Below are 27,086 nucleotides of genomic sequence, written 5' to 3' on the forward strand. Positions count from 1 at the left end.
TTAGTGACCTTGACCCCCACAGCTAAGTCTTTCAAGACAAACAAATCCCATCCCCAAACAAAACAAAACGCTAAACACAAAACTCTGTGACTGTCAACTGCCTGGTGGTGGGGGTGTGTCTGGATTAAAGCGCGCTCTGCAGAAAAGAAGACTTTCTGTGTTCCTTAGTGACATACATTGGATTAAAAAAAAAAAATCACAAAACCCAAGAACTGGAAAGAATATTACAGCATGCTCAATATGCCCCCAAGTCACTAAATTACCATTGTAAACCATCTAGAGACGCGTGTGTGCTAGTACATGCACACTAGTGTGGTCTGACTTGAATTCAGGAAGCTGCCCAGATCCAATAAGGCCAGAATAGAGTGCTAGGGTCCGGCACTATTATTTGGCGGTAACATTGGCTGAGTGATATTCTACACTGGAGTCCCACGGCAGCTGCAAAGGCAATCTGAAAAGTCCATAACGTCCACTCTACAACAGCTCAGGACTTCACATAGCCCTTCCATTCCAAGCCGTTTCCTCTATCGTGCAAAATTTATGTGACTTCACAACACACTTTTATTGTAAACTAAGACACATTAAAGGAGCAAACTCTTCTATCTGTAGCAGACGCAAAAGAAGAAAGTATGCTGATAATCGCTACTCATAACTATGATTTACTACACGCTTACCATACAGCGAGAAGGTGTTTGGAATGAGCACTTCAAATGCATCCAGTTAGCATGTAATGCTGAGATGATTTTATGTGCTATATGCCTTCCTTATTTTATTTACAATGCCTTTCCCTCCCTCAGGATGATGTAAACCCCACAAGAGCAGGGCTTTTGTGGTCACTATTCCTCAGATCTCTAGTTTCCAGGCTACACGTAGTAGGCTCGCAAGCACATCTGGAATGGAATTAATTCATTAACTCACAGGTCTTAACCTGGTCCACTTCTTTCTGGTCACCTGATTCTTTCCCCAGATGCTCGGTGTGGCTGGCGCCTCACTTCCTTTAGTCCTTCTCTCAGCTCCTTCCTCCTGGGGGATAAGGTTGGGGATCCCCCCTGGAGCTGCCCTCTCCAAACCCCACTCTCAGCACACCCCTTCTGGAAGGACCGTTCAGCAGGTATCAAAAACCTTACCACCAGCCATTTAAGGTCTTCACATACTACTTCCTGCTGATGCCAAATCAACGAAGGTCACATTTACAAGAAGAAGTATGGCTTCCCCAAAGTATCGGTACCACGAGATGACCCAAAGTGTTGATCTAGCTTGCAAGCACTCTTCATAACCACAACAGCACTGTGGAATAACATGGCCAAGAGGAACGTCCGCAGGACTTGTTACAGTGGATTCTGACCTTAGTAGCAGTTTATGGTGTGATACCCTTCTTTAGGGACAAGACTAAAGAAAACGATAAACATGCTTAAGTGTTTATCCTTTTAAAGAGAGCTCCCCTCTGCCCCCAAAGCAGCCTCCTTTCACTAAGGTGCAGAGCGTTTTCTGTCTCTGAAAACACCTGCACTTGCTGACGGCGGTATCATAAACGGATGCTTGCCTGCATCCTGTACTGTCAGTACAGGAAGCCAGGATCCAGGGTGCCTGAGCCATACACTGACAGTGGTTCCCCAGCACAGTGCCCGGCAGATGCCTGGCTCGTAACTATTTGTTGGATTTTGCTCAGCTTATGTCTGATCTTCATGTTGAGGCTCCCAATAAATGCTCAAAGAATTGTATGGGGTTTACGGTTTTTGTTTTGTTCGTGTGTGTGTGTGTGTGTGTGTGTGTGTGTGTGTGTGTGTGTGTGTGTATGTGTGTGTGTGTGTGTGTGTGTGTGGTGAAGGTTAAAAGTTTAATACTGAGTGACTTCCTCAATAGCTCTCCACATTTTTAGAGACAGCATTTCTCATTTAACATGGAGTTCGTCAATTCAGTTAGATATCTAGCCAAAATGTCCCAAAGGTCTGCCTGTCACCTCCTCCCCAATGCTGTGATTACAGGTATGTGCTACCTTTCCTGGCTTTTTATGTGGATTCAGGAGAATCGGATTCAGGTCCTTATGACTCAGCACCTTCACTGACATCTTTCCAGTGCAAACCATCCAGCGTTATTAAAAGTAAACTTTAGCTGGAGTCTGGAATATTAATAAATGATCCATTCCTCGTAGGTATTTCAACCCTACTAAAGAGACATCAAAAAGAAGCAGTGAGCTTATGAAAAGGTACCAAAAATTACAGTTTGAGAGCAGACAAAAGACTAAATGAGTGAACTGAACAGCTCTCTGACCTTACAATGACAAATGTGTCTTAGACCAAAGGATGTCAAAGTTCCGCCACAGTCACACCCGACCTGGAGACTGTAATCTTTGCTATCGAGTAAGTATTGCTTTCTCCAGGGAATTTTCTTCACAGAGAGATACCTGGCACGCCGTTGACTGGAGAATTTTCACATTCACATTCTTCCCCAAGAGGAAGGTGCTCGCCGTGATGACTCCGCATTCCCTTCACTCCCCCTGGCAGTTTGAAGCTGACCTCACCACATCTTTTCTAAACTCAACGGTGACAAAGTCAAGGTAACAAGAGAGGAAACCGGCACTGGAACTTTAGAAAGCGACACCCAAGTTGTAGCCCCAGCAGAACGAAGGAAGAGAATGAATCGCAACTGAACAAAGGCACCAATACTGATCGAGCGTCTTAGGAATCCCTTCTCAAGGCTCATCGGTGGTCCTCATTACTAACTGTCCACTAAAGTCAACTCCCTTGGGCACTGGCCCTCAACCTCCCTAATGCTGCCCCCCCTTTGATACAGTTCCTCATGTTGCGGTGACTCCCGACCATAAAATTATTTTCGTTGTGACTTTCATAACTGTAATTTTGCTACTGTTATGAATAGTAAACATCTGATATGCAAGATATCTGGTATGTGACCCCTATGAAAGGGTTCTTTCACCCCCAGAGGGGTCATGTCATGACCCGCAGGTTGAGAACTGTGGCCCCAGAGCCTAGGTACACAATTCAGGCACCACTTCCTGTCAGTCTTCTCAGTGTAAGCACGGAACTAGATTCTAGCCAGTGCACTGCACACTGAAGGGTTGTGAGCCTCTTCCAGGCTTCCTTGAGTGAGTCTCTGTGCTCATATCCTCTTCAATCTGACAGGGTAGACATGCTCCCCCAAACCCTCAGGAGCCAAATGTTAATGTGGCAGTCTCTTTCAGCCCAAGACCTTGGATCTCCGCAAGGTCAAGGCCACCACATTTTTAAGTCAGTAAGGTCTGGTGTCTATTATTTCCATCCTTAGACTACCTACCTGATAGATCGATGCTAGTGACCTTTGTACCTTATTTATACAGACTGAGAAAGCCCACGACTGCCCTGGGTTCTGGTGTCTACCCCATAATGTTGACCAAACTGAGTCGCTATCTGCTCAAAGACATTTTCAAGTGAGCCACTGAGAAGATGTTTCCTCCTCTCTCATTCTTTTGCCCCGACTTCTTGATGACAGAAGTTACGTATGACCTTGACTACGGTTGTGTTTCACCTCGTTAGATTAAACCAATCCTCTCCGGCACTGCTGCCCTTCAGAATCTTGCTAGTTCACGTTAATCTTGGTGTGATCTGGCCTGGCCCAAAAATAGGACCTCCTGATCCTTTGCTGTAATAAAATTCCCCTTTGCCTCTAATCCGCCCAACCCTGGGGGCCAGGGATAGAAATGGTCACTAACCTAACCTCAATAACCTTATGCTAACACTTTCACACACAAATACTCCTTTTCTACAAATCGCATGGGGCTTCCTGGCCGAGCCTCCCAGCAGGTTACAAGAAAAGGGGAAATATTAAAATCAGTTTGGTTGGGAGTTGGAGCTCAGGCTGCAACAGTGGTTTCTCAGGGATGACTTGGGGCATGCCTCACTCCAGCTAAGGGCATCATGGCTGACACAGGAGCTGGGTCATACAAGGCTTTCCATCCTAATTCCACTTCTGGATGACTGAGCCTATGTTCTAGAATATCGGGCTGTCACAAAGAGACCCCAAGCCACAGGATGGAGATGTGTGTGTTGTGGAATATTATTTTAAGATGTGTTACATTTGTTTATGCCGTGGAACATTTGTTGTAATGATGCAAAGACGTGTCGCAGTCTTTTATGCTGCATTTGTTTAACTCTGTGAAGCTGTGTTACTTTGCCTGCCTAAGACACCTGATGGTCTCATAAAGTGCTGAATGGCCAATAGCAAGGCAGGAGAAAGGATAGGCGGGGCTGGCAGGCAGAGAGAATACTTAGGAGGAGAAATCTGGGAGGGGAGGATCAGGAAGCAAGAAAAGAAGGAGAGAGGACACCAGGGGCCAACCATCCAACCACACAGCCAGCCACGGAGGAAGAAGTAAACAAAGGTATGTAGAACAGAGAAAGGTAAAAGCCCAGAGACAAAAGGTAGATGAGATAATTTAAGAAAAGCTGGCTAGAAACAAGCCAAGCTAAGGCCAGCTTTCATAAGTAAGAATAGGCCTCCCCGTGGATGGTTTATTTGGAGCTGGGTGGTGGGGCCCCCCAAAAGAGTAAAGAGTCAAAATAACTGACAACAGATGGTTCTTCTACCTCAGGTCGCAGCACCCTGGGGTGAGGAGAGCAAACGACTCTCCTGAATGTGCGGCAGAGCTGTATGTGTGCCGACCAGATTCCATGCCTCACCCTTAAGTCAGGAGGCAGTGTCGTTCTGTAACCCTGAGGACACAGTGGCCCCTTTCCCACTCTCTCTGATGCCCAGGTAGACTACAGAGGAGTGGTTCTTTTTTTCTGCTTGAGACGGTCTTGTCTGTAGTCCAGGCTGCTCTTGAACACACGTTCTTTCTGCCTCCGCCTCCCGAATGCTAGGATTACAGCTGTGTGCCAACCACACCCAGCCACACCCATCCTGACTCTTAACCTGGAGCAGCCCACATCCACATCCTGTGGAGAATTCGCGCTAACACGGACTACTGGCTGCCCGCCTGGAGGCTTCTGATGCAGGATGTTTACAACAGAGCTGGACCAGGTCCTTCTACACACGTGCCCAGGCAATGCTGCCGGTTTGGGGAACCACGGGTTGAGGAAAGAGTGTCCGTCTCCGGGAACCCTTTGTGTGTGTGGCCTGTGAGAGGAAAAGTGGAGGTCTGCCTCTCTGTGTGTATTTGTGATCATCTGATTTGATTATTCTTCCTCCTAATCCATTCTACAGGATTTGGGCCGTGCTAAGAGAATACACTGAAGAGATAAAAAGGCAGAGACTGCATATTTAACTTCCACAGTGGAAAATGGTGCTTAACCTTGGTTCTGTTTTTTGTTTTTTTTTTTTTCCTGGTATATGTCAAAGGAAATGAGAGGTATATAATACAAAAAGCAGCCAGTGGAAACAGATCAAGTGTATTTGCTGGACTCAGAGAAAGGCTCCCATCAAAGGGGCAGCTCGCTGGCAGGCATGGACAGATGAAGTGCTTGTGAGCAGCGAGGAGCTCTGTGATGGGGACCGCAGTGGCCACTGGTGAGATGCAGCCACATAAGAAAGGGATGAGCAGTTCCTTGTGGTCTCCCGAGGCCATTACATAATGTTTCATTATCTTTCCATCAGCAGAGAGAAGAGACACACAGATGTGTAATTGGTTTTGAATTTAGAAATGGAAGTCTTGTTTAATAGCTAGCTCCTATCCTCAAGAAAGTTCAGACTTGCTATAGGAATTCACCTCTGACCTAAGAGAGAAAGCTTTAACTTAAATGGGAAAATTCTGCAAACTAAAAATGAGGGAAAGGAAAATTGCAAGGACATCATCCTGGCCAAACTTCCTACGTGCAGTTAGAATGACGTGCCCAAACAATGCCCCTTTGGTGAGGATGGCCATAGGAGCTGCCAACACAAAATCACAAAATTACTTAAAACACTTTTTTTTTTAAAAACAATTGTGTTGTCCTCAAAAGGTTGATAACATCACACTACAAGGTCACAAGGTTGGATACACCTGGCCCAATGGTCGCTCACTCTTGCAGGGAGCTAATTAGTGAATAAACCCTTGACCTCTCCACCTTTTCCAGGAGAATTTTAAGCATGTAACCTCATATCCTCAGGGGTCTTTGGGGTCACTTTCAAAGTCTGGGAGATACTTGTTTTAAGGAAATCATAAACACAACTGAATGAAAGTCTGACTTTGTGGGAGCAATGCCTAATATGATGGTCACATAGAGGGTCAAGAGGCAGCTGACGCTGTTTTCAGCAGACTGTCTTCAAAATAAAAACACAATGTTTAAAATGGTCTCAAAACCCTGTGTCCTTTAGAAAGTTGACTGTGCTCACTTTGAACAACATCTTTTTTACACTATAAAGGAACAGGATGGGTCACACAGTGGTATTTCTTGATGACTGCTGGGGTGCTTTTAGTGAGAATGGCTCCCATAGGCTCATGTATTTGAATACTTGGTCCCCAGTTGGTGGGACTGTTTGAGAAGGATGAGGAGGTGTGGCTGTGTTGAAGGAGGTATATGTCACTGGGTCAGGCTTTGAGTCTTCAAAAGACTTGCACCAATCTGAATTTGCTGTCTCTGCCTCCTAGGTACAGATCAATATGTGAGCTCTCAGTTACCGCTCCAGCATCATGCCTGCCTGATGCCATCCTCCCTGTCATGATGGCCACGGACGGACTCTAACTCTGCAAAACCTCCCAAATAAACTCTTTTCGAAGTTGTCCCAATCATGGTGGTTTTTTTCTTTTTTTTTCACAGTAATAGAAAAGTAACTAAGACAAATGCAACCCATTTATATCAGTCTCTAAGAGCTAGGGATGGAAATGCACGACTATCATCATCCCAGTATTCAGAGAGCAGAGACAGGACAATGAAGGAGGTCAAGGCAAGCCTGGGCTACATAGACTCAGTCTCAAAAAAAAAAACAAAACAAAAACAAAACCAGCTCCTAAATGTAGCTATCCACTCACTTATACCATAATCCATTCTGGGTAAACTCTGAGATGCCACTGACTGTAAAGTGTGTCTGTATTTCACGTACAAGCAAACAGGGAGTAAAAACGTTAACTAGAAATTCCTGCATTGGAGATGATAAAATGAGTCTTGGCACGGATGGACAGATGGATGTAGTCCCTGACCACCTGGTTCTCTCACCCCAGTCTGGTGTGTCATGGCAGCTCTGCCCCTCGGTGGCTGGGGACCTTGGGGAAATTGCTTCTTATAAACTGCATGTATCTGACATGAACAATCCCGACTCTTCACTCCGTTACTGACAGAATTAAACACGACCTTGTTCAAGTGTTAAGGAAGTGCCTAGCGCTTAGCTCTCTCACTGACGCCGTTCCTACAATGACTGCAAGCGTGGAATCAAGACATTAACGATTCTTAAATGCCTTCCTTACACGAGTTCACGGAGTTGCCAAACCTGTAGACATTGTTTGAAATACGCAGTCATGGCTCTGCTGCCTCAGTGCCTGAGCTCTCTAGAAACAAAATGAGATCATCTTCTAAGGTGGAGCCGAAGCCCCTTCCTAAACGGAAGACCAGGACCACTGAGAAGAGCTGCTGACTCTAACACAATGGGTAATCGTTTGCACGCTGCTCTGAGTGACATTCTCACGCTCCCCGTTCATTTTTGCTTAGAGGGAGAAATCCACCCGCCATCTGCATCCTTCCTTGCTAGTCCCTTAAGATCCCGAGGTGTTGAGTTGACTACCTCTGCGCCCAGGAGAAGTGAAGCAATGGAGTACCATGCAGTCCCTGCATGTTTCTCGATGGCCGGTGAGCTCAGCTAACATGAGAAAGGAAGTCTGTCTCCTCCGTGGACCAGGCCTCTGTGGACACGTCACCGGCCACTGTACACAGGGGATGGCTACTGAGACAAACACTGGGAAATCACAGACACTACCAACAGTGTTTCCCGAAGACAAGCCGGGAGCATACACATGGCCTGATGGGAAAAATCACACGACATGTAGATAAGTGGCCCAGAAAACAGTCCTTGACCATGGGCAGCTTCTCCAGCAAATCAAAGCTCTCATCTCATTGGTACTCTGTAAGTAATTACAGGGGAGGGAAGGCCCACAAAGGTTTATTTTCACCCTGGAAACTCTCAAGGCTTAAAGTACAAACACATGACAGTTATTATCCAACAATGAAAAAAAAATTAGCACTTAATTAATCAGGGCTGTGTTGTCGGAATTTTCTGTCAGCTCTGACATGTTTTTTATTTTTAATTTTAATTAAAAAAAATTTTTTTTTTTAACCTGAGTCTTGGTTTACCTGACTGCCTTGTTGGCAAATGATAACTTACAGTTTCATAGCTACGAAGATGATTACCTGGTAGTTCTTTCTTGAGAATAACAATGTTTTGAAGCTGAAATGCCCATAATATATCATTAGTATGTAAAGTAGGCAGTGATGGTTTAGGATGACATCAGTATGTATCATTCAGGAAAGAGCTGCAAATAACATCTTAAGTGGTCTATAAATGATCACTGGGCTAGCTTAGTAAAATACCAGTTTCCATTGTTCTAGGTTTCTTTATGAATTATGATCCACATGTGGGTACCAAACCCAAACAACTAGCTATAAAACCCCAACTTTGAATCTGGACACTGGGATCTGAGTACCACAAATATAATTTAAGCTCCTGGGTTGCAGGGTAATTTTTATTCTGTGCATCACGGCTTTATTAAGAAAATTGGTATTAGGTTTTTAAAATTAGAAATAAATGTAAAACATATTTTTTATGGGTACTTAGAAAAACAAGGGCCTTGGTTAAATTAAAAAATTAACAACAGGCTCTAAGAAAGATGTCACAGAGCTCTAGGAACTGTCACAAGGACTGGCTAAAGTAGCATGACTTTGTTTTCTGAGAGTGTCATTCTCCTAGGCTGAGCCTCACTGGGCACAGGGGAGCAGGAGCCATGGGATACACAGTATCTTCAAGACCCTGCCACTTACTGGGCAAAATTTTACCCTGCAACCTGAGAGAGCATGTGGGTCCAACAGAAAATCCACACGTTCTTTCAAAATAAAGGGGCCTTTCAAAGCACTCATCTTTAAACCCCACGAGCTGTTTCCTTGGTAGTCCTTTCTCTTTTGAGTTCTACATTCTTCAGGGGCAAAGGTCAGGAACAGACGCCTTACTGGGAGAAGAGGAACAGACACCGCTCGCCTAGGTCTCCTCTTTGTAAATGGAAGAGAAGAGGGTCAGTCTTCCAAACTACAGAGGCACCAGCAACAGAGTCAGCACATGACAGGGAAGAGGTGTGTGTGTGTGTGTGTGTGTGTGTGTGTGTGTGTGTGTGTGTGTGTGTCGCGGCATGGGTGGGGTGGGGTGGGGTGGGGGATATGAGAAGGACTGACGAGGCAGGAGTGTAGACCAGTGGCCCAGGGCCTAGGAACGACAGAATCCCAAGACAGCAGCCATTGCTAGGGAATCCCCCTTCCACGTGCAGAGTCCAGTACTTTCGTCCTTTTCAAAACAGCCATTCTTCAGGGGAAGAGCCTGTGACACGGTCAGCCACGCCAACACGGAAGAAGCATCGATGGCCAAGAAGCGCCATTTGTTTAAGGGGGTTAAAGAACAAGTTTACCTTCTTCTTAGGCAATGCTGGGCCAAGGGTTAGACACTTAGACACACACACACACACACATACACACAAAGGCATGCATATTCAAGGAGAGACTTCTGGTTTCCTGGGGAGGCAAATGCCAAGCTACAGTACGCATGGGGATGTGCCAGGACCCCTCCAAGCCCTCACTCCACTCAGATCCCCCCTCTCCTTCACTGCTCTCGGAAATCCTGACTCTGCTAAACTTTTATGCAAACCAGGTTCCAAGGTCCCCTCCTCTCCCCCCCAAAACCCCCCATATTTGAACGCTCCTGGTGTAGATGAACTCTGTGTGCACACACCAGCTGCGGTTATGAACAAGTCACGTGCCCTTTCAACAGTAATCTGATTATTCTTCTTAAATGCATTTCTAACTTTTAACCCCAGCACTGGGGAGGCAGAACCAGGTGGATCTATGAGTTCAAGGCCAGCCTGGGCTACAGAGCGAGTTCCAGGCCAGCCAGGACTACTCAGAGAAATCCTGCTCGGAAAAAAACCAAACGAACCACAAATGCTTTTCTGTGAGGGTGAAGGAAGCTTGCCTTCCTCACATTCAATCCCACCCAGAATCATTTTCTTTTCCAATCTCCCATTCTTAAAGAGCAGGCAGACCTTGTCAGAGGCAACGGAGTTATCGAGGAGCAGACAGCCCGGCTGCTTACCTGCTGTCCCCTGCGTTGGCCACGTACAGCTTCCCCAGAAGGCAGACCACGATGAGGGCCGTGCAGCCACCGGATATATTATAGGCGCTCCTCTCCCGTTCTATCTGAAGGTCCTGGAGGAGACAGGAAAGTCAATGCCACTGTGCAGGCATTGGGAAGCCTTCCTCCCTCCACCTGGCACAACAGTCTCGAGTCTGGATGTGCTGCCAGAAGGGACAGGCTATCCTCAGGATCTGCTCTCCTACCACCCGAGGGAGGCAGTGGTTCTCAACCTTCCTGACGTGTCGCGCCCCTTTAATACAGTTCCTCATGCCGCGGTGACCCCCCAGCCATGAAACGATTTCTTTGCTACTTCGTAACTGTAATTTTGCTGCTTTTATGATTGAAATGTAACTATCTGAGATGCAGGAGATCTGATATGTGACCCCTGTGAAAGGGTCGTCTGACCCCCCACCCCCACCCCAAGTGGGGTTGCTACCCACAGGTGGAGAACCACTGACCTAATGGGCTTCTCTGGAGGACCTCACACAAACTACCAGACCACTGCAGACCAGAGACTGGAACCAAAGGACCACACATGGACACATCAGGTAAATATGGGAAATCCCAGTTAACAGACAGTACAGTTCACGGGAATCTAGTCTGTGTGTGAGGTGCTTGTCATGTGGGACACAGAATAAGGCTAGGGACGCCAAGTACCTGGACATAAACTATGTTTTTAACGAGAAGCCTTGATAAATAGTTCCTTTATAGCTGGATAAAAAGAGGCAATTTAGCCTGGTGGTGGTGGTGGTGGTGGTGGTGGCGGCGGCGGCGGCGGCGGCGGCGGCGGCGGCGGCGGCGGCGGCGGCGCATGCCTTTAATCCCAGCACTCAGGAGGCAGAGCCAGGCGGATCTCTGAGAGATCGAGGCCAGCCTGGGCTACAGAGCAAGATCCAGGACAGGCACCAGAACTACACAGAGAAACCTTGTTTGGAAAAAGAGAGAGGGGGGAGGGAGGGAGGGAGGGAGGGAGGGAGGGAGGGAGGGAGGGAGGGAGGGAGGGAGGCATGACTTAAAGATGAACTGTCTGCTATTCAACACAGATGTGTGCGAATACATTTTCCACCTCTGTAGCCACAGTTCACAATTAGTCACAGTTCACAATGAGCCACACTCCCAATGTTGGAGCAGCCCACAGACACTTTCTCTACATGGGGTGTAGAGCTAAGTCCTGCCCATGAGCAATCTCATTATGGCCTCACGACCGTCATCATTAACTACGTGGCTCGGAGGCAGAGAGGTGGGGCCACCGCCCATATTTACCTGGCTAACAAGTGGACTCTTCCCTCACACTGGTTCCCTTCCCAAACTCTGCATTACCTGCCCTGCAATGAAGCATCCTCAGGAAAAGTACAATCAGACCAACATTTCTGTTGACAGACAACGTCAGAACAATTCTGTGTGACTGAAAGAACCAAATGATCTATGTCTTCGGGGAAACAGGAGTTGAGGGAGGTGTTCCTTCTACACTGGAAGTCGTCCACCGTTGAGGCGGAGCGAGGGAGAAGGTGGAGGGGGTAAGGGTGGGGAAAAGTTCCAAGAGGGAGAAACGGATGCTCTGGCTCTTCTGAGAGGTCCTGGGGACTTCGGTGACTCTCAGAATGGGGAGTTGGAGTTAGCTGCTTCCTTCCTCCTGGCCTCCTCACGGAACAAGGGAGAATGCTTAGTCCTCCAGCACTGGACAACCATGGCCATGCTCCTCCACTTACTTACTTGAATGCCGTATAAACCATTTTCTTAAGGGCAATTAAGAGGATTAAAGTAGGAGGTGTGGTGGAGGTGGAGGTTAGTCACGGCCACAGGGTCCCTCCCAGCGTGTGCAGAGTTCACAATTGAGAGCAGTGACTACTTCTGTCTCTTTCAGATCCTCAACATCTGTATCAGGCCAGGCAAACACTGGTTAAGTGTCTGTTAAATGGACAAGTGGAGAAATATACTTAAAAAAAAAAAAAGTGTCTGGATTTCCAAACATCTTCTCAGCGATTTACCTGTGACAGGAAATATGGAAGCTACTAGTCACATATCCCACGTTTACCAGGGCAGATGCGCACGGAGACACCCGTGAGACCAGAACCCTTGCTGCAGCTAAATGCCAGTGGACAAGAGCCAAGGGTCATGACGTCCTGTGCCGCAGATGGCAGGAAGGTCAAGGTGAACAGTAGGAGGGACCTGGGAGCTGGGGGTGGGGAGGTGGTTCTCTCAGGGGAAGAGCTGAGCGAAAACATCAAGAGACCCTGCCTGGTCTTTGTGTTTCATTTCTAGAATAAAAAGAATCCTTTGGTGGGTAGATTTGTTAGGATTTTTTGACACACAAAAAAACTAAAGAGGTTGACATAGGTACATTTTAGATACAGTAAGTACGTGCCCATTTACTATGTAATAAGTATATACCTTGGTATATCCAAGTCCACATCCAACATTACTGTTTTTAATATACTGAATATTTAATATATTGAAAAGCACTGCTCTAGCTGGGGAAACTATCCCTTCATCGTTGTGACCAGTATTTGCTTGAATATGTAAGTCTGAATGAAAGGCACTATTGATTAAAAATTCCTTAAAGCATCCAAGTGTTTGCATGCTGCATAGGACCTGGAATGTGAGTGGCGTTTGACAGGTTTAAGTGAATTATTACTGCAATCCAAAAGTGGGGGGGGGGCACCCTATAATACAAAGAGTCCGTGTTAAAGAACTATGCATGGCAAAGAATTCCCTAGGGATTGAGGCAAATGGATTTATTCTGGATCGCAGGTATGGGCATTATTTATCATGGTTTCTAATGTAAGAATGTCTGGTTTTAAAATTATTTAATCCTTGGGGTGATCAAGACAGTGTCCAACAAAAAGATGTTCTGTTACAGCAGCAGGCTTCATGTTTACTTTTAATGCTGGGGACCATGCTGGTTAGTTTATTCAGCTCAGACCTTAATATAAATTAACGGTATGGTGAGCATGCTCTCTCTCATACACACACACACAATCTACTTACTTCGCTTCTTCCTTTTTTACATTTCAACTGTACATTTTTTTTTCTGCAGTTCCTTCTGGATAAGGTACGCTACTTTCTTATAAAAAAAGAAGTGGACTCAAGTCTAACTATATTTTAATCCAAGAAGCCCTGCTCCCACATGTATGCTCTGACCACCCCATCCCCCACATCTGGGGGGGGGAATACACATGTGCACACATGGTAATTACAAGTGTGCTCTCCGCCAGCCCTATCACTGGGGTTTGAAAGGCATATTTCTACAGAATCCATCCCCCCCGAAGAATTCACTGACATTAACACACACTCCTCTATTTCTTCTGAAACTGTGTGCAACTAGAACAGATTCTAAAAATAATTGCCTCATTTCCCTCCTCCCTAGAAGCCAAAATAGCACATTTATTTTTTTCCTACACACACACCACCTACTCCTCTCTAAAAGATTCAGAAAATCTTTGTACTGAAAGGAACATTAAGGGACCATCTGGGTGGCTCTTTTACTATGAGATTAAACATGATAAATGCAGTCAATAAAGATATATTTACCATGGAATTAACTGCCTTTCCCCTTCAAAATCCTCAATCTTTCAAATTACCCTAAGCCATTTACACTTAAGAGAGAGAGAGAGAGAGAGAGAGAGAGAGAGTGTGTGTGTGTGTGTGTGTGTGTACATAAAAAAAAAATCACAATGTCTAACTCTTTTAAGCCCCTGAGTTTTAGGTATTTTTTTTTCTAACCAGCCAATGTGATCATGAGAAAAGCTGCCGACTGCTGTGTGTTCTAAGCAAGAACACACAAGGACGGCCTCTCCATTTTAGCTGCCGGTGAATTCTGAGACATACATCCAGAATAGCTTACTGGTAGAATATCTACGTACTACCGTTCCTTCCCAGGGTGGTCTAGCTGCTATCGGACCGTCGGAATGAGCCAGGGGCTGATCCGCTCAGTCCAGTGCCCTGCTGCCCCCTCAAAGGCAACATTCTACGGAGCGATGCTGCCGAGTTATTCTGTGTTGCAGCTGCTTTAACAGCACATTGGGATGAGGCTCATCTCCGGCTCCAAGAAAAGAGCCGATTCTCATGATACGGGGTTTTATTTGCCCCCCCACCCGCATTTTTTTTTTTTTTTTTTTTGGTTGTTGTTGCAAGGAGTGGACACAGACGATACAGAGATACGTGTAAAACGAGACTCCCTCGACGGGAAAGAATTTCAAGAAAAAAAAATATTTATTGCCTAGAAGGGTTGTCATTTGATTTGAAAGTCTCAGAGATGATGCAGCTCCAGGCTCAGTCTTTGTTGCTCATCAGTTCCAGGTTGGGAAAAGAAAACACTATTGGTCAGCAAAAGAAAGCGACCACCCGGCAGTTTTAATGTACCTGGCAGCTCCCCCTGGCTGGGTTATAACGTGGTTCTGAGCATACTGCTAATAGTGTCAGTCACAAATAATAAGATTCTGCCTGGCTTTCGTATCCGGGTCTCATCCTGGTTTATTCTGAGAACAAGGCCATCTGCCAGCTAGGCAAGGAGTTTCAGAAGGGAGTTTAAAAAAAAAAAAATTTTTTTTTTTTCAAAAACCAGAGCTGTCCAATATCGCCACCTGCTGACGGCAGGGGAATCCCAGGCCCATCCCTTCCTAAAGGAACTTCATGGGGCAACAACAACAAAAGACTAAACAAAAACCAAGCTCCAATAAAGACGCTTAAGTTATACACTTACCATGAATATGCTAATTGAAATTCTAGAATTCATAAATCAGCAATAAGCTTGGCATTCATTCTCAAGCTTTATAACGTCATGGTATGTTTTCCCCTCCAACCAGTTGCCAGTAATAGAAGACTGAGAGTTGTTTTACAAGTTAAAACATTGCCAATTTCACGGCTGAGGAGCTGACTCCGTGGTTAAGAGCAGTGGCCGCTCTTCCAGAGGACCAGGTTCAATTCCCAGCATCCACACGGTAGTTTTCAACCATCTGTAACTCCAGTTCCAAGGGTGATCTGACACCTTTTTTGGAGACTGCACGCGTGGTGTACAGACAGACATACATGCAGACAAAACACCCATACACACAAAAATAAATAAACCTAAAACCTAAATGCTATTCTCTCCCTTACAAAAAGCTTCTAGGGCATTCTTCTCTGTGGCAAGAACTTATATGCATCCTGTTAGTGGGAAAATAGGGGCTCCCTTCTGGGTTCTCAGTCTCCTCAATAAAAGAATTCAGAAACACATTCAGAAGACGGAAGCTCCAGGATGATTTGTTTTTAGACTCCAAGAGAAAAACAATAGGGCAGGCTAGCTGTAAATCTTAGCAGGTGAGGAAGAGGAGGAGGAAGAAGAGGAGGAGGAGGAGGAGGAGGAAGAAGAAGATGAAGACGAAGGAGGAGGAGGAGGAGGAGGAGGAGGAGGAGGAGAAGAAGAAGAAGAAGAAGAAGAAGAAGAAGAAGAAGAAGAAGAAGAAGAAGAAGAAGAAGAAGGAGAGGAAGAAGAGGAGAGAAATCCAAATCCATGCTTTTTTGAGTTAGGGTCCAAGGCTGGCATGTTCAGCCATGAAGGCTGGCCAACAGCTGCATGGCAGGAGGGGAGGGGGACTTCGGAGGAGACTGAGGGAGCCCCGAGTGTCAGGGGAACATACTTAGGCTTGAGGGAGAAAGAAGATGGAAGAGTGGGCAGGTTGCATGGTGAAGCTCTGTAAGGTCTGGACGGGGGGAAGGGTTTTCGTTCAGTACATCATTTAATTAAGTGGACAACCGTTCCTTTCATGGCCTTAGCACGTCCTCAGGTGAATCCTACCTCCCGTGAGGCAGGTGTTTGGTACCTCAAGCTAGGTTAATTAACTCTCAGGGAAGGAGACAAGGAAGGCAACGTTCTAATGTTTTGAGCAGATGAGAATGTCAACGTCTCCATGCAGGGCCAGAAGTGGATTCCACTCTTTTTTATTTTACTTATTTATTTATTTGGTTTTTCGAGACAGGGTTTCTCTGTGTAGCTTTGTGCCTTTCCCGGAACTTGCTCTGTAGACCAGGCTGGCCTCGAACTCACAAAGATCCTCCTGCCTCTGCCTCCGAGTTCTGGGATTAAAGGCGTGCGCCGCCACCGCCTGGCAGATTCCACTCTTTTGGCTACGAGGAAGGAGCTTAACATACCTCAACAAACCTGCATCTTTTTTACATGGTAAGTTAAAATACTATGGGGGCTAATCTTGATTTTTTCCCTTTCTAGGGTTACCAGGGAAACGGCAGGTGAGGTCCAAAGTCAGCCATGAGGGAACGTCCATCGTCAAGAGCCTCGAAGCCCAATATCCCCTGTCCAGCTAGCTACCTAACAATACTGAAAGGAAGCAGGTGAGGATTCTGAGACTCTCTTAGCTTCACCCTGAGTTCAGATCTTGTAGCCGGCAGGCTGACAGGCTCATCAGTGCTGACTTGGTTTCTGATCCTTTGACAGTTACCCTGCTGATGGAATTAACTTCTTCTTTGAGTCTGAAGTGTTGTCCATTCAACCCTAACGTTCTTTTTTGGGGAAAGGGTTGAAACTAGACCTCAGAACATTTATCTCATTCACACCTATCATCTTGGGCCAGGAAACAAGCTAGCTGCTAAGCCAAGCACGGTTAGAAAAATCACTGTTGGCAAGTAGACTTGAACCCCTAAAACTGGAGAGAAGAAAGTTGGTTTCAGGGCGGGAGAGACAGCTCAGGCTGTTCTTCCAGAGGTCCTGAGTTCAATTCCCAGAAACCACACGGTGGCTCACAATCATTCATAATGAGATCTGGTGCCCTCTTCTGGCCTGCAGGGGTACATGCAGACAGGACACTGTGTACATAATAAAGAAATAAATCTTAAAAAAAAAAAAAAAGTTGCATTTAGAATCTCCAAGAAAAAAAAAATCCCAAAATTTTGCTTTGAGACAGAAAGTCCCCTCCCAAAAAACCCGACTACCAGGAGAAGCAGGGAAGAAAAACGATTTTATAGGAGGCGACAGTAATCTCCAGGCCATTATTTGAGGGTCCTGGCATTGTTTCTGCCTCTATTCGGTCAGTTGTGACGCTCATCCCAAGCAGTCAGTGGCCAAGTTTCTGAGATTCTTCTAGGAGGCCACAGTTTGTTTTCCACGGTGGAAACAGGAGCAGCTGGCTACACGGCCTTCTCGGTAGGAAGTCAGATCCAAGATGGGATTCAACAAAGGGGTTGTAAGGCTAAACCCATCCCTGACAGAACGACAGGCCAGGGGTCGGAGGTCACCTTCCCCATCCATCTCACACGGTGTAGGCAACCCGAACATCCAAGATGCACAGACACCGTCTCCGAGGAGCACAGAGCACCTGCTAGAACTTCCATCACCACCTCTTGTTCAGAGCACGCTTTCTTCTTTTTCCTTCTGTTAGTCTACACTTTGTGAAAACCACCCATGTGCCCTAGCGACAGGTGCCCCTTGTTCCGGCCTGGGATTTCCAAATCTATGTTGGACTTCTGTCATCCATTGTATGACTTCCTTTGGCATTATTTAGAACACCAAAATAACTGAGATATGCATGGCACGCTGCTACAGGAATTAATAGCCTTTAAAGACACTGTGGAATGGGCAACATCCTCTTTCTCCCCGGCAACAGTGGGAAGGGGGGGCGCAACACAACTTCCTTAGCCCGTGCCCCCCACCCCCCACCCCCGAGAGCTCTTGTTTGATCTGCTCCAAAGGTGAACATTCCATATCCAGCTGGGCCTGTCAATCGTCTGGCTAGGAGACGAAACCCAGGAAATCCGAGTCACATGCTAAGGTGATGGGAAGAATAATTGTCCCCCTAATTAGATAATGAGTTCCTGCATGTCTCAGAGCTTAGAGCGATTCCACGGTGGAGCATGGCTCAGTCTGCCTGCTCTCCTGAGCTCTACTCACACCTCCTACCATCTCTCTCTCTCTCTCTCTCTCTCTCTCTCTCTCTCTCTCTCTCTCTCTCTCTCCTGTATTTCACTTGTTGAATGCCTGACTTCTTCTATTTTTATTCTATGTTCTATTCCCATTCAAGCCTGACAAATATTTACTGAATGAACTGAAGTGGCGTATCTATTTACACACACACACACACACACACACACACACACACACACACACACATGCGTGCAAGCGCACATACAGCTGTTTTCACAGGGAATTTCAGGCAGTGAACTGCCTAATGTGAAAAACCTGGAAAGACAAACCTTGGGCTCCTTCTTAGGTATTTATCAGAATAAAGCTTCCCATTTCAATGCTGCTGCTGCTGCTGCTAGGGAGGCTTTCGGCAATGTGACACTGCCCTCTAGTGGGTGGAGTTGAGAAGACAGTAGTTGCAGGCCAAAGATGGTCTGTAGCCCCCGCCGCCACAGATGGAAACGAGAATCCCAGGGTGTCGCCCCCGCCTCGCCAAGCCCCCCGTCTTCTGACTCCTTCTCCGCTGCAGGGTCAGGTCACTGCCAAACTGTCGCCTCTGTTAAATGCTCCGAGTTCTGTGCACCCCTGCTGCCCGGTCATACTCACCAACACCTGAGCGTCTACACCAGCCAGAGGGATGGACAGTCTTCTTATCCTCAGTCTCTGCAGGAGTCAACTCTTCTACCTCGACTCCCGGCTTTCCCCCTAAAGCATCTTTCTCCAGAGGGGGTGCATTTTAAACTCCGCACTAACCAAAGGGCAAGTATACGTGTTCAGAGATGAAACCAAACCAAGAAGGGATGAGCTGGAGTCTCAAATTTGAGGTACTAATAGACGAATGTTGTTCCTTATAAACAAATCAGGAACTACGTTCACTTTTCTCCTCTGAGTAGGGTGTAGAGCACAGTCTTAAGTCCCAGACCATGAGGGTGGACACACACTTCAGGTGAGGTGTTTCTAGCCACCCATGCGGTCACGGAATGGGTTTACCATCACATTCCAATCTTCAGGCTTTAAAAACACTGCCCTCTGGCCTCCCGCAAGTTCATCCAAACACCCTTAGGTAGCCCCATACTCTTTGCCCATACACAGCTTGCTGCTGAGAGAAGAACATCTTTGGAACCACAATATGCCTCAGTAAAAGGCCTCGGAGTCAGAGTTGGGAGGAGGTCACATGGGATACAGCATCCATGGCAGTCCTGCCAGGCAGAAGACAGCCAGGATCCAGGCCAACATGCAGGATGCTGAATTCCCTGACCAGACCCCACTCAGATAGCCAGCGGAGCATAAAGGAGTCCAGGCCCTGGAGAACCAAGCCACGTGGCCCTCTTTCCTCCCCTCAGTTGCCCTCCAGGCTCCTTTTTTTTTTTTTTTTTTTTTTTTTTTTTTTTTTTTTTTAGACAGAGATTTATTGTGTAGCCTGGGCTAGCCTGGAACTTGATACATAAACCAGGCTGGCTTCAAACTCATAGAGATCCACCTGCCTCTGCCTCCAAAAGCTGGGCTTCAGCTGCGCATGCCACACCAGCCTGCGCCCGTTTTAAAAGGAAGGGTACGGCAGAGTACTTTGCTGAACACGGTTTCCCCAACACCTGGACTTTGCACATATGTGTGGAACAGATGGCGGCCGCGCTCATATTCCGTACCAGGTGGTGTCAACAGGCGTCTCATGAAATAGCAGGGATAATACGCGGAGGGCGACCTATGCTCGCCCTCTCTCGTGGTCTTAATTTCTGCTGGCAGTCACTCCAGAAACTGTATCTGGCCGTGACCTTTTTAATAAGCCTGTGGCAGAAGAGAGATGAGCCTGCGAGCCAGCGGGAGGAGGCAGGAAGACCCCGCCCACTTCAGGGACATCCTTCCCAGCAAGACCGCTTTGGACTGTGCTACCCCAGGTGTCCAGGATACATACCATCTCCTTGAAGGCGCTCTCCAGGGCCCCAATGACCAAACACTCATGCGGGATCTTCTTTTCGGTGAAGAAGCGCGTGGGTGGCGTGCTGGGGGACCCGGGGGCCCCCACGCCTCCACGGAGCGACGCTGCGCGGGTTAGGGTCCTGCCATGGGCCGGCGTGCTCTCGGGCTCCTCCCCTAGGCAGGTCGGGGGAAGGATGGCGGAGTTCTTCAGGATCTCCACGATGTCCTGCAGCTGCTGCGTGATGTGGTGCTGCAGCAGCCGCGAAGCCACCACGGCGGCCCCCGAGCCCGCATGGCCGTCGAACAGGGACCAGTAGTGGCAGGAGATGCCCTCGGACTCCTGGGGAGAGAGAGAGAGAGAGAGGAGGGGACAGGAGAGAGGTGAGGACCTGGGTCGTAGCCTCCGCCGGGCCACGCTCTTCCAGTTGGATGTCTACCTTTGGTCTGACAATAATGGAATCAAACTCAGGGCCCTCGAGTTAGTCACTGCTGTTACCAACACCCATGGGATGAAGTGGTCCCAGCCTCCCCACCCAGGGCAGGAGGTCTAATCATCAGCCACTAACTACTAGGTCACGGCTTGGAGGAAAGGATGTAACTCTAACTAGGCGCCTAGAGTTTGTGATACAATTCCATATAAAAAGTAGCACTATAGGAAGAGTCCGGCTTTAACATTTTAACTGCTCACCTCCCGGAGGGAGGGTTCAATCCCAGACTAGGCTTGGCCTTGGCGCCTGGAGAAAGCCCTTTCCTAAAGTGGTGGGAAGAAGTGTTTTCCTCCATCAGTGCCCTTACCCCGAGACAACTCTCCCTTTGTCCTTTTCTACATCCTGAGCTCTTAAGACATGCTTCTCCACTACCTGGGAAGCCTAGTCCAGTCCACACAACATGCAACCACTAACAATGCGTTTTCCCTATGTCTGCCGCTGCCCCCCCCTCCCCCCAGTTTCCCAACTATGTACAGTCTGTATTCCTTCCTCTATCATGGACTTAGTCATGCCAGGGGCTACTCTGTGTGTGTGTGTGTGTACGTGTGTGTGTACATGTGTGTGTACGTGTGTGTGTGTGTGTGTGTGTGTGTGTGTGTGTGTGTACATGTGGGTATGCGTGAACTCGCACATGGAGCTAAATGTGGAGGCTGGAGATTGACATAGGGTATCTTCTATTGATGTCCATCTTAACTTTTTCAAAAGACTGATTTTTAATCAATCAGAGTGTGTGTCTGTTGTGTATGTGAGCGTGGTTGTGCAAAGGCCAGCGGCATCAGATCCTCTCTCACCGCGCCCGAAGGCTGCAGAAACCCAGAGCTCACTTTTTAGCTCCCCCGGCTGAGCCGGAGACCCTGTCTCCATGTCCCTCCAGCGCTGGGGTCGCACGCCCATGAAGGCACACCCAGCTGTTATGTGAGTGCGGGTGACCTGAAAACAGGCGTTCGTGCCCGCACGACAAACCCTTGGGCCCACCAAGCCTCCGTCCTGCCAATGTTCTGAGTTCTTTAAGACGAGCAGTTTTAGAAACCATGCAACTAAATTATACACGCAAGCTAGGCATGGCAGTGGACAGCGGCGGTCCCAGCACTCGGAATGCGAGATGAATGGGTAGGTGAGTTGAGACCCCTGTCTTCAAACACCCCCAGAACACACAAGCGTAAGATGCATACGATAAACACTACAGTGGACAGTAGTAACACAAGATTGGTCGTAAAAGTATCAGGCATGCTGGGCGGTGTAGTGGGTAGCCATTCCAGCTTTGACCTGGAAGTTCCAACCCCTACTGAGGCTACGGTAACTGTCACGCCTACAAGGCGGAGCTGAGGGAGGGCCCTGAAGACCGGAGATCTGGATGCTCGGGCTCTCTTGGTTCCTGGACCCTGGACACTGGAGGTAGATGGAGCAGAGTTCTCCAGAGAACACCCCTGGACTGTGCCACGCCTTTCCCAGACCCTGTTACCTATCTCTTCACTTGTAAGTGACCCCACAAAATAAACCTCCCTTTTAACTACGTGGAGTAGCCTTAATAATTTCACCAATATGGCAGTGGTGGCTCTTTTTGTCCCAGCACTGGGGAGGCCGGGGCAGGGAGATCCCCGTGAGTAGAGGCCAACTTGGTCAACAGAGCAAGTTCCAGGACAGCCAGGGCTGTTACACAGAGAGAGCCTGGTATTTTGATAATCCAGTGTGAAATCACGCAACTCAACAGGAGGCCAGTGGTACAGGAAGAGGTTCTTGGTGCTGTGAGGCTCGGGCTGAGAGCTTCGGGGAAGTTCGTGCATAAGAAAGGGTGCACAGATAACACAGTGTGTGTGGGGGGGCCCGAGGACAACGTTGGGGCGCTGGTTCGCTCCTCCGACCTTGTTGGGCCAGGGTCTCCCTTGTTTTTGCTGCCTTGTGTGACTGTGTTTGTGTGATGGCCTGTGAACTTCCACGTGATTTTCCCATCTTGCCCTGAGGGCACTGGGATGACAGATGTGCACCGCTGGACCAGGCTTTTTTTACGGTCGATGGACCCCAGGCTGTCAGGCTTGAATGGCAAGCACGTCTACGTGCTGAGCTATCTTGCCAGCCCTATTTGTTTATTAATTCACTGCATTCAAAAACATAAATCTTGGGCTGGAGAGATGGCTCAGTGGTTAAGAGCATTATCGCTTCTCCAGCACCCACCAACAGGTAGCTCCAGCGCCACAGGCTCTGGCGCCCTCTTCTGGATTCTATAGGTACTTGCACTCACCCATGCACATCCCGCGCCCCCCACCTGTGACATATACACATCACCAACACCATCATAATGGAAACAAACAAAACAAGAAAAATCCCAACATAATGCTGCTGAGTCTGGGCTAAGTGTCTCGGGGCTGCACAAAAAGTCCTTGCAGCTGTGCTAAGAGAAAGCATGTAGGGAATGTGCCTGCTCAGAGGCAGCAGCCACACTACCCTATGTGGACTGTCTGCGACTAAAAGGAGCCTTTTCCTTTATGAAAGAGGCAGACAGACACCAACCAGGTAGTTGACCAACCACTAGAAACCAATAAAGAGACCCAAGCCACCTGCTGGCCATCACCATGGTCTCCAAGAGAGGGAGGTCGGGTCCTTCTATTGGTCTGGATAGCCCTTCCCCGGGGCACAGTATCGTTCTCTCTTGACAGCCTCATAACCAGGAGAGGAGGGCATGACAAAAGGGATTTTTGTTCATCCATCGAACACCCCAAAGGGCCCAGGGCCACTGATGCACAACTCACAAATCCTTCTGCATCCTTTTTTCCCCCCCCCCTCAAAGGAGACTTGGGAAAGAAGAATTTTGTGCAAGACCCTTCACACTGAGAAGGCCACCAGGACAACACCAATCTCACTCACGGCCTGGAGCTGACTTGCGCTCACTATTGTTACCCAGACCCGTCCTCTCTCAGCTCTCAGGCGAGGTGTGTTGCAGTTGTATTCGAGGTCCCAAGATCTCGAAGGGACTCCATGGACCCCCAAAGCCACATGGCCATCGTAGAACCTCACTGTCGTCCATGATCCATATGAAGCACACTCATACATACTTCCTGGGACCCTCCCCTCTCGGTGTCTGTATTAAAAAAGGCACTAACACTCTTGCCCCCCCCCCCCCAAGCACATTGAACTGTTGGAAATCACAGACTTTCAAAGCCATAGGTCTCATTCCCATTTGGCTGCTCTGCTTGTCCTGGCCTGTACCCTGCTGCTGAACCAGCAAATTGATGGTCTAATGCAAGTGGACAGACAGCTGTGCTTTCTACCCGCTGAGCTCACCCATGGATAAGGAGGAGAGGAGCGGATGCCACAGCTCCGGGCGGCATCCTTTGTCTCCGCTGCCCACACCCGCTCGATCACCAGCAAAGGTACTGTCCATTTCAGGGGGAGGAGCACCTGCCTCCTCAGCTTGGCCCTGGGCTCTACGCACCAGCTTTCAGTTCTACAGTCAACAAATGTGGCCTCAAGTTCACATTACCTAACAGCTCAGTGATGACTTTGTCATGGATGTGAGCATCCCAACCTGCCACGGTGGATTAGAAAGTTGCTGTGGCTGTAGCTTGCCTAGAATTTATGAGGCCCAATACTGCCATAAAATAAATAAAAATCAGGTAAAATATTCATGCCATTTCAAGTGAAAAATTTAGAATGAGATAAAACAAAACAAATTATATCTCTTTGATATGCTATGACGTAGAAAGGCCATAGACAAATCTAGGGTCTGGAATTTACTAGTGTATAATCTTGGGTAAATTTCTCTCTCTCTCTCTCCTTCCTTCCTTCCTTCCTTCCTTCCTTCCTTCCTTCCTTCCTTCCTTCCTTCCTTCCTACCTTCCTTCTTCTTTCTTTCTGAGATGGCATTTAACTTTGTAGCTCTGGCTATCCTGAAACTCACTATATAGACCAGGCTAGCCTCAAACTCACAGAGATCCTCCTTTACTGTTGTTCGGGGTTTTTGCTCTTTTGGGGGGCCTGCCACCCTGCTCCCAAATAAATCATACACGGAAGCTTATTATTACTTATGAATGCCCAGCCTTAACTTGGCTTAGTTTTTAGCCATCCCATTCACCTTTATCCTCTGGGCTTTTCCTGTTCTCTAACTTCTGTGAATCTTACTCACTTTGGCTTGCTGTGTAGGTGGGTGGCTGGCTCCTAGCTCTCTTTATTCCAGTTCTCTCTCGTTCTCTCTCTCTCTCTCTCTCTCTCTCTCTCTCTCTCTCTCTCTCTCTCTCTCTCTCTCTCTCAGAGAATATATATATTCTCTGCCTGCCAGCCCCACCTATTCTTTCTCCTGCCTTGCTATTGGCCGTTCAGCTCTTTATTAGACCATCAGGTGTTTTAGACAGGCACAGTAACACAGCTTCACAGAGTTAAAACAAATGCAACATAAACAGAAGTAATACACCTTAAAATAATATTCTAAGACTCCTGCTTCTGCCTCTGGAGTGCTGGGATTAAAGGCAGAAGCCACCATGCCCAGCTGGGCAAATTTCTTAATTTCTCTCAGCACCCTTCTCCTTACATAAAATGCAAAGGGTAAAGAAAGGAAAAGGTGAAACCGAGGCACGGATAGCAAGGATGTAAGACATGCCAGGGAGTTTTCTCTCCAGTGTGTTGGGTTTTGCATTGGACATTTTGTCAATAGCTGAGAACAAGATGCCGGACTTGCCAAGTGCTCTTGAGCGTCCGTCTGTCTGTCTTAATGTTACATTTTAACTCATGCCTAGCTTGCTTTTGTTGGTGACAGGCAGGGGTTGGTCAAATTCACTTTGCCAAGAAAAACAGAATAAAGCCTTTTCCTGACATATGACACTGTAGAATTTGGTAAAAATCGGTTAGGAATCAAAAAAAAAATTTTAAGTACATTTAAATAAAGTAAAATATCTTAAAAATAAAACATTTAAGTTATATACTGAATTATTTCATTTAAGAACAACTGTGGTGGTATTGTGTTCCCTAAAATATTGTGCACCCTAATAAACTTATCTGGGGTCAGAGAACAGAACAGCCACTAGATACAGAGGCTAGAAAATGGTGGCACACATGCCTTTAATCCTAGCATTCCAGAGATAGAAATCCCTCTGGATCTCTGTGAGTTCAAGGCCACATTGGAAACAGCCAGGCATGGTGATACATGCCTTTAATCCCAAGAAGTGAGCCTTTAATCCCAGGGAGTGAGGGCAGAAAGCAGAAAGGTATATAAGGCGTGAAGACCAGAAACTAGCAGCATTTGGCCTGGTTAAACATTTGGCTGGTTAAGCTTTCAGGCTTCTAGCAGCAGTTCAGCTGAGATGCATTCTGGATGAGGACATAGAAGCTTCCAGTCTGAGGAAACAGGATCAGCTGAGGAACTGGTGAGGTGAGGTGGCTGTGGCTTGTTCTGCTTCTCTGATCTTCCAGCGTTCACCCCAATACCTGGCTCCAGGTTTGTTTTTATTAATAAGAACTTCTAAGATTCATGCTACAAACAACAATCAATCTTGTGTGTAATTATGCACACATACAACCACACCTATCCTCTGAGGAAAGGGCTGGGGTTTGGCTCAGTGGTAAAACACTGGTCTGCCATGGATGAGGCGGCCTAGCCTTCAAGTCTCAGTATCACACAAACAAAAATTAAAGGAATCCATCTATCACCCAATAACGTAAGATTCCAGAAGGTGACAAATGGGAATTCTAAAAACAACAAAATTTTTTTTAAAAATTATTTTCTTTCCTCTATTCATCTGTAAAGTTAGATTTTTTTTTTTTTTTTAAAGCTTGAAGGTGTCCTTGGTTCTTTTAATAAAAATAAAACCACCCTGAACGAAGTTATCCACCGAACAGGAAGCTGGAGGAATTTCACAGCAACAGACTGTGTGTACACTCTGCTTGGGTCCCGGCACAGCGGAAGTCATCCTGAGCTCCCTCATCATGTGCTCTGCCATCCTGGTGAATCCCCAGACACAGAAATCCGGTGAGAACCGTGGGGAGCCAAGGAGGTGGGGGTGGGGCTCAGGTATGATTGCAAACAGTTCCTGTGGCCCTGCCTGCAGAATCACTGACTCAGTTAGGCAGGAAGCACAGGAAAACCCAGGGTGAGCTTCGACGGCTTACACAGCCTAGAGAAAGGGAAGCTGTGTCTTTTCACCCCGAGTTCTCCAAGTTCACACACTCATTCCTCTTCTCCCCGCAGGATGCCCTCCTTAGGGAGCACGCAAGGGCAGTCGGAGCAACTGGTCAGCATGGGAAAGAAACACTTGACATCCTCTTCCATTTTCAAGTAAAAAGAACTCAAGCTCTCCTACTTCCCAGAGACTGGCACTGGCGCCCCCGTGTGGCATGGAGTGGGACACCCCTGTGGCGCCGCGCACAAACTTTGGTTAACTGGGCTCCTGGGTCCTCACCTAAATGTGGCATGGTGGACGACATCGGCAAAATTTAAACTCAATTCTCCCTCACCGAGTTAGAGATTTTTTTGTACAAGGAACTGCTGACAGACCACACAAGCAATC

At 47.4% G+C, this 27,086-nt stretch overlaps 1 protein-coding gene across 2 annotated transcripts in view; it reads right to left on the reverse strand.

Annotated features, from left to right (window-relative positions):
- Ppm1h (protein phosphatase, Mg2+/Mn2+ dependent 1H) overlaps window positions 1–27,086 on the reverse strand; it is a 269,105-nt gene that overhangs the window by 121,152 nt on the left and 120,867 nt on the right. For both annotated transcript variants that reach the window (XM_076554165.1, XM_042263421.2), the window contains exons 3-4: window positions 20,100–20,444; window positions 10,255–10,367 (exon numbers count right to left, since the gene is read on the reverse strand). In XM_076554165.1, coding sequence (XP_076410280.1) covers window positions 10,255–10,367; window positions 20,100–20,444 — 458 coding nt within the window. The remainder of the gene's footprint in view (window positions 1–10,254; window positions 10,368–20,099; window positions 20,445–27,086) is intronic.

Source organism: Peromyscus maniculatus, chromosome 18 (genome assembly GCF_049852395.1).
Source record: "Peromyscus maniculatus bairdii isolate BWxNUB_F1_BW_parent chromosome 18, HU_Pman_BW_mat_3.1, whole genome shotgun sequence".
Classification (NCBI taxonomy): domain Eukaryota; kingdom Metazoa; phylum Chordata; class Mammalia; order Rodentia; family Cricetidae; genus Peromyscus; species Peromyscus maniculatus.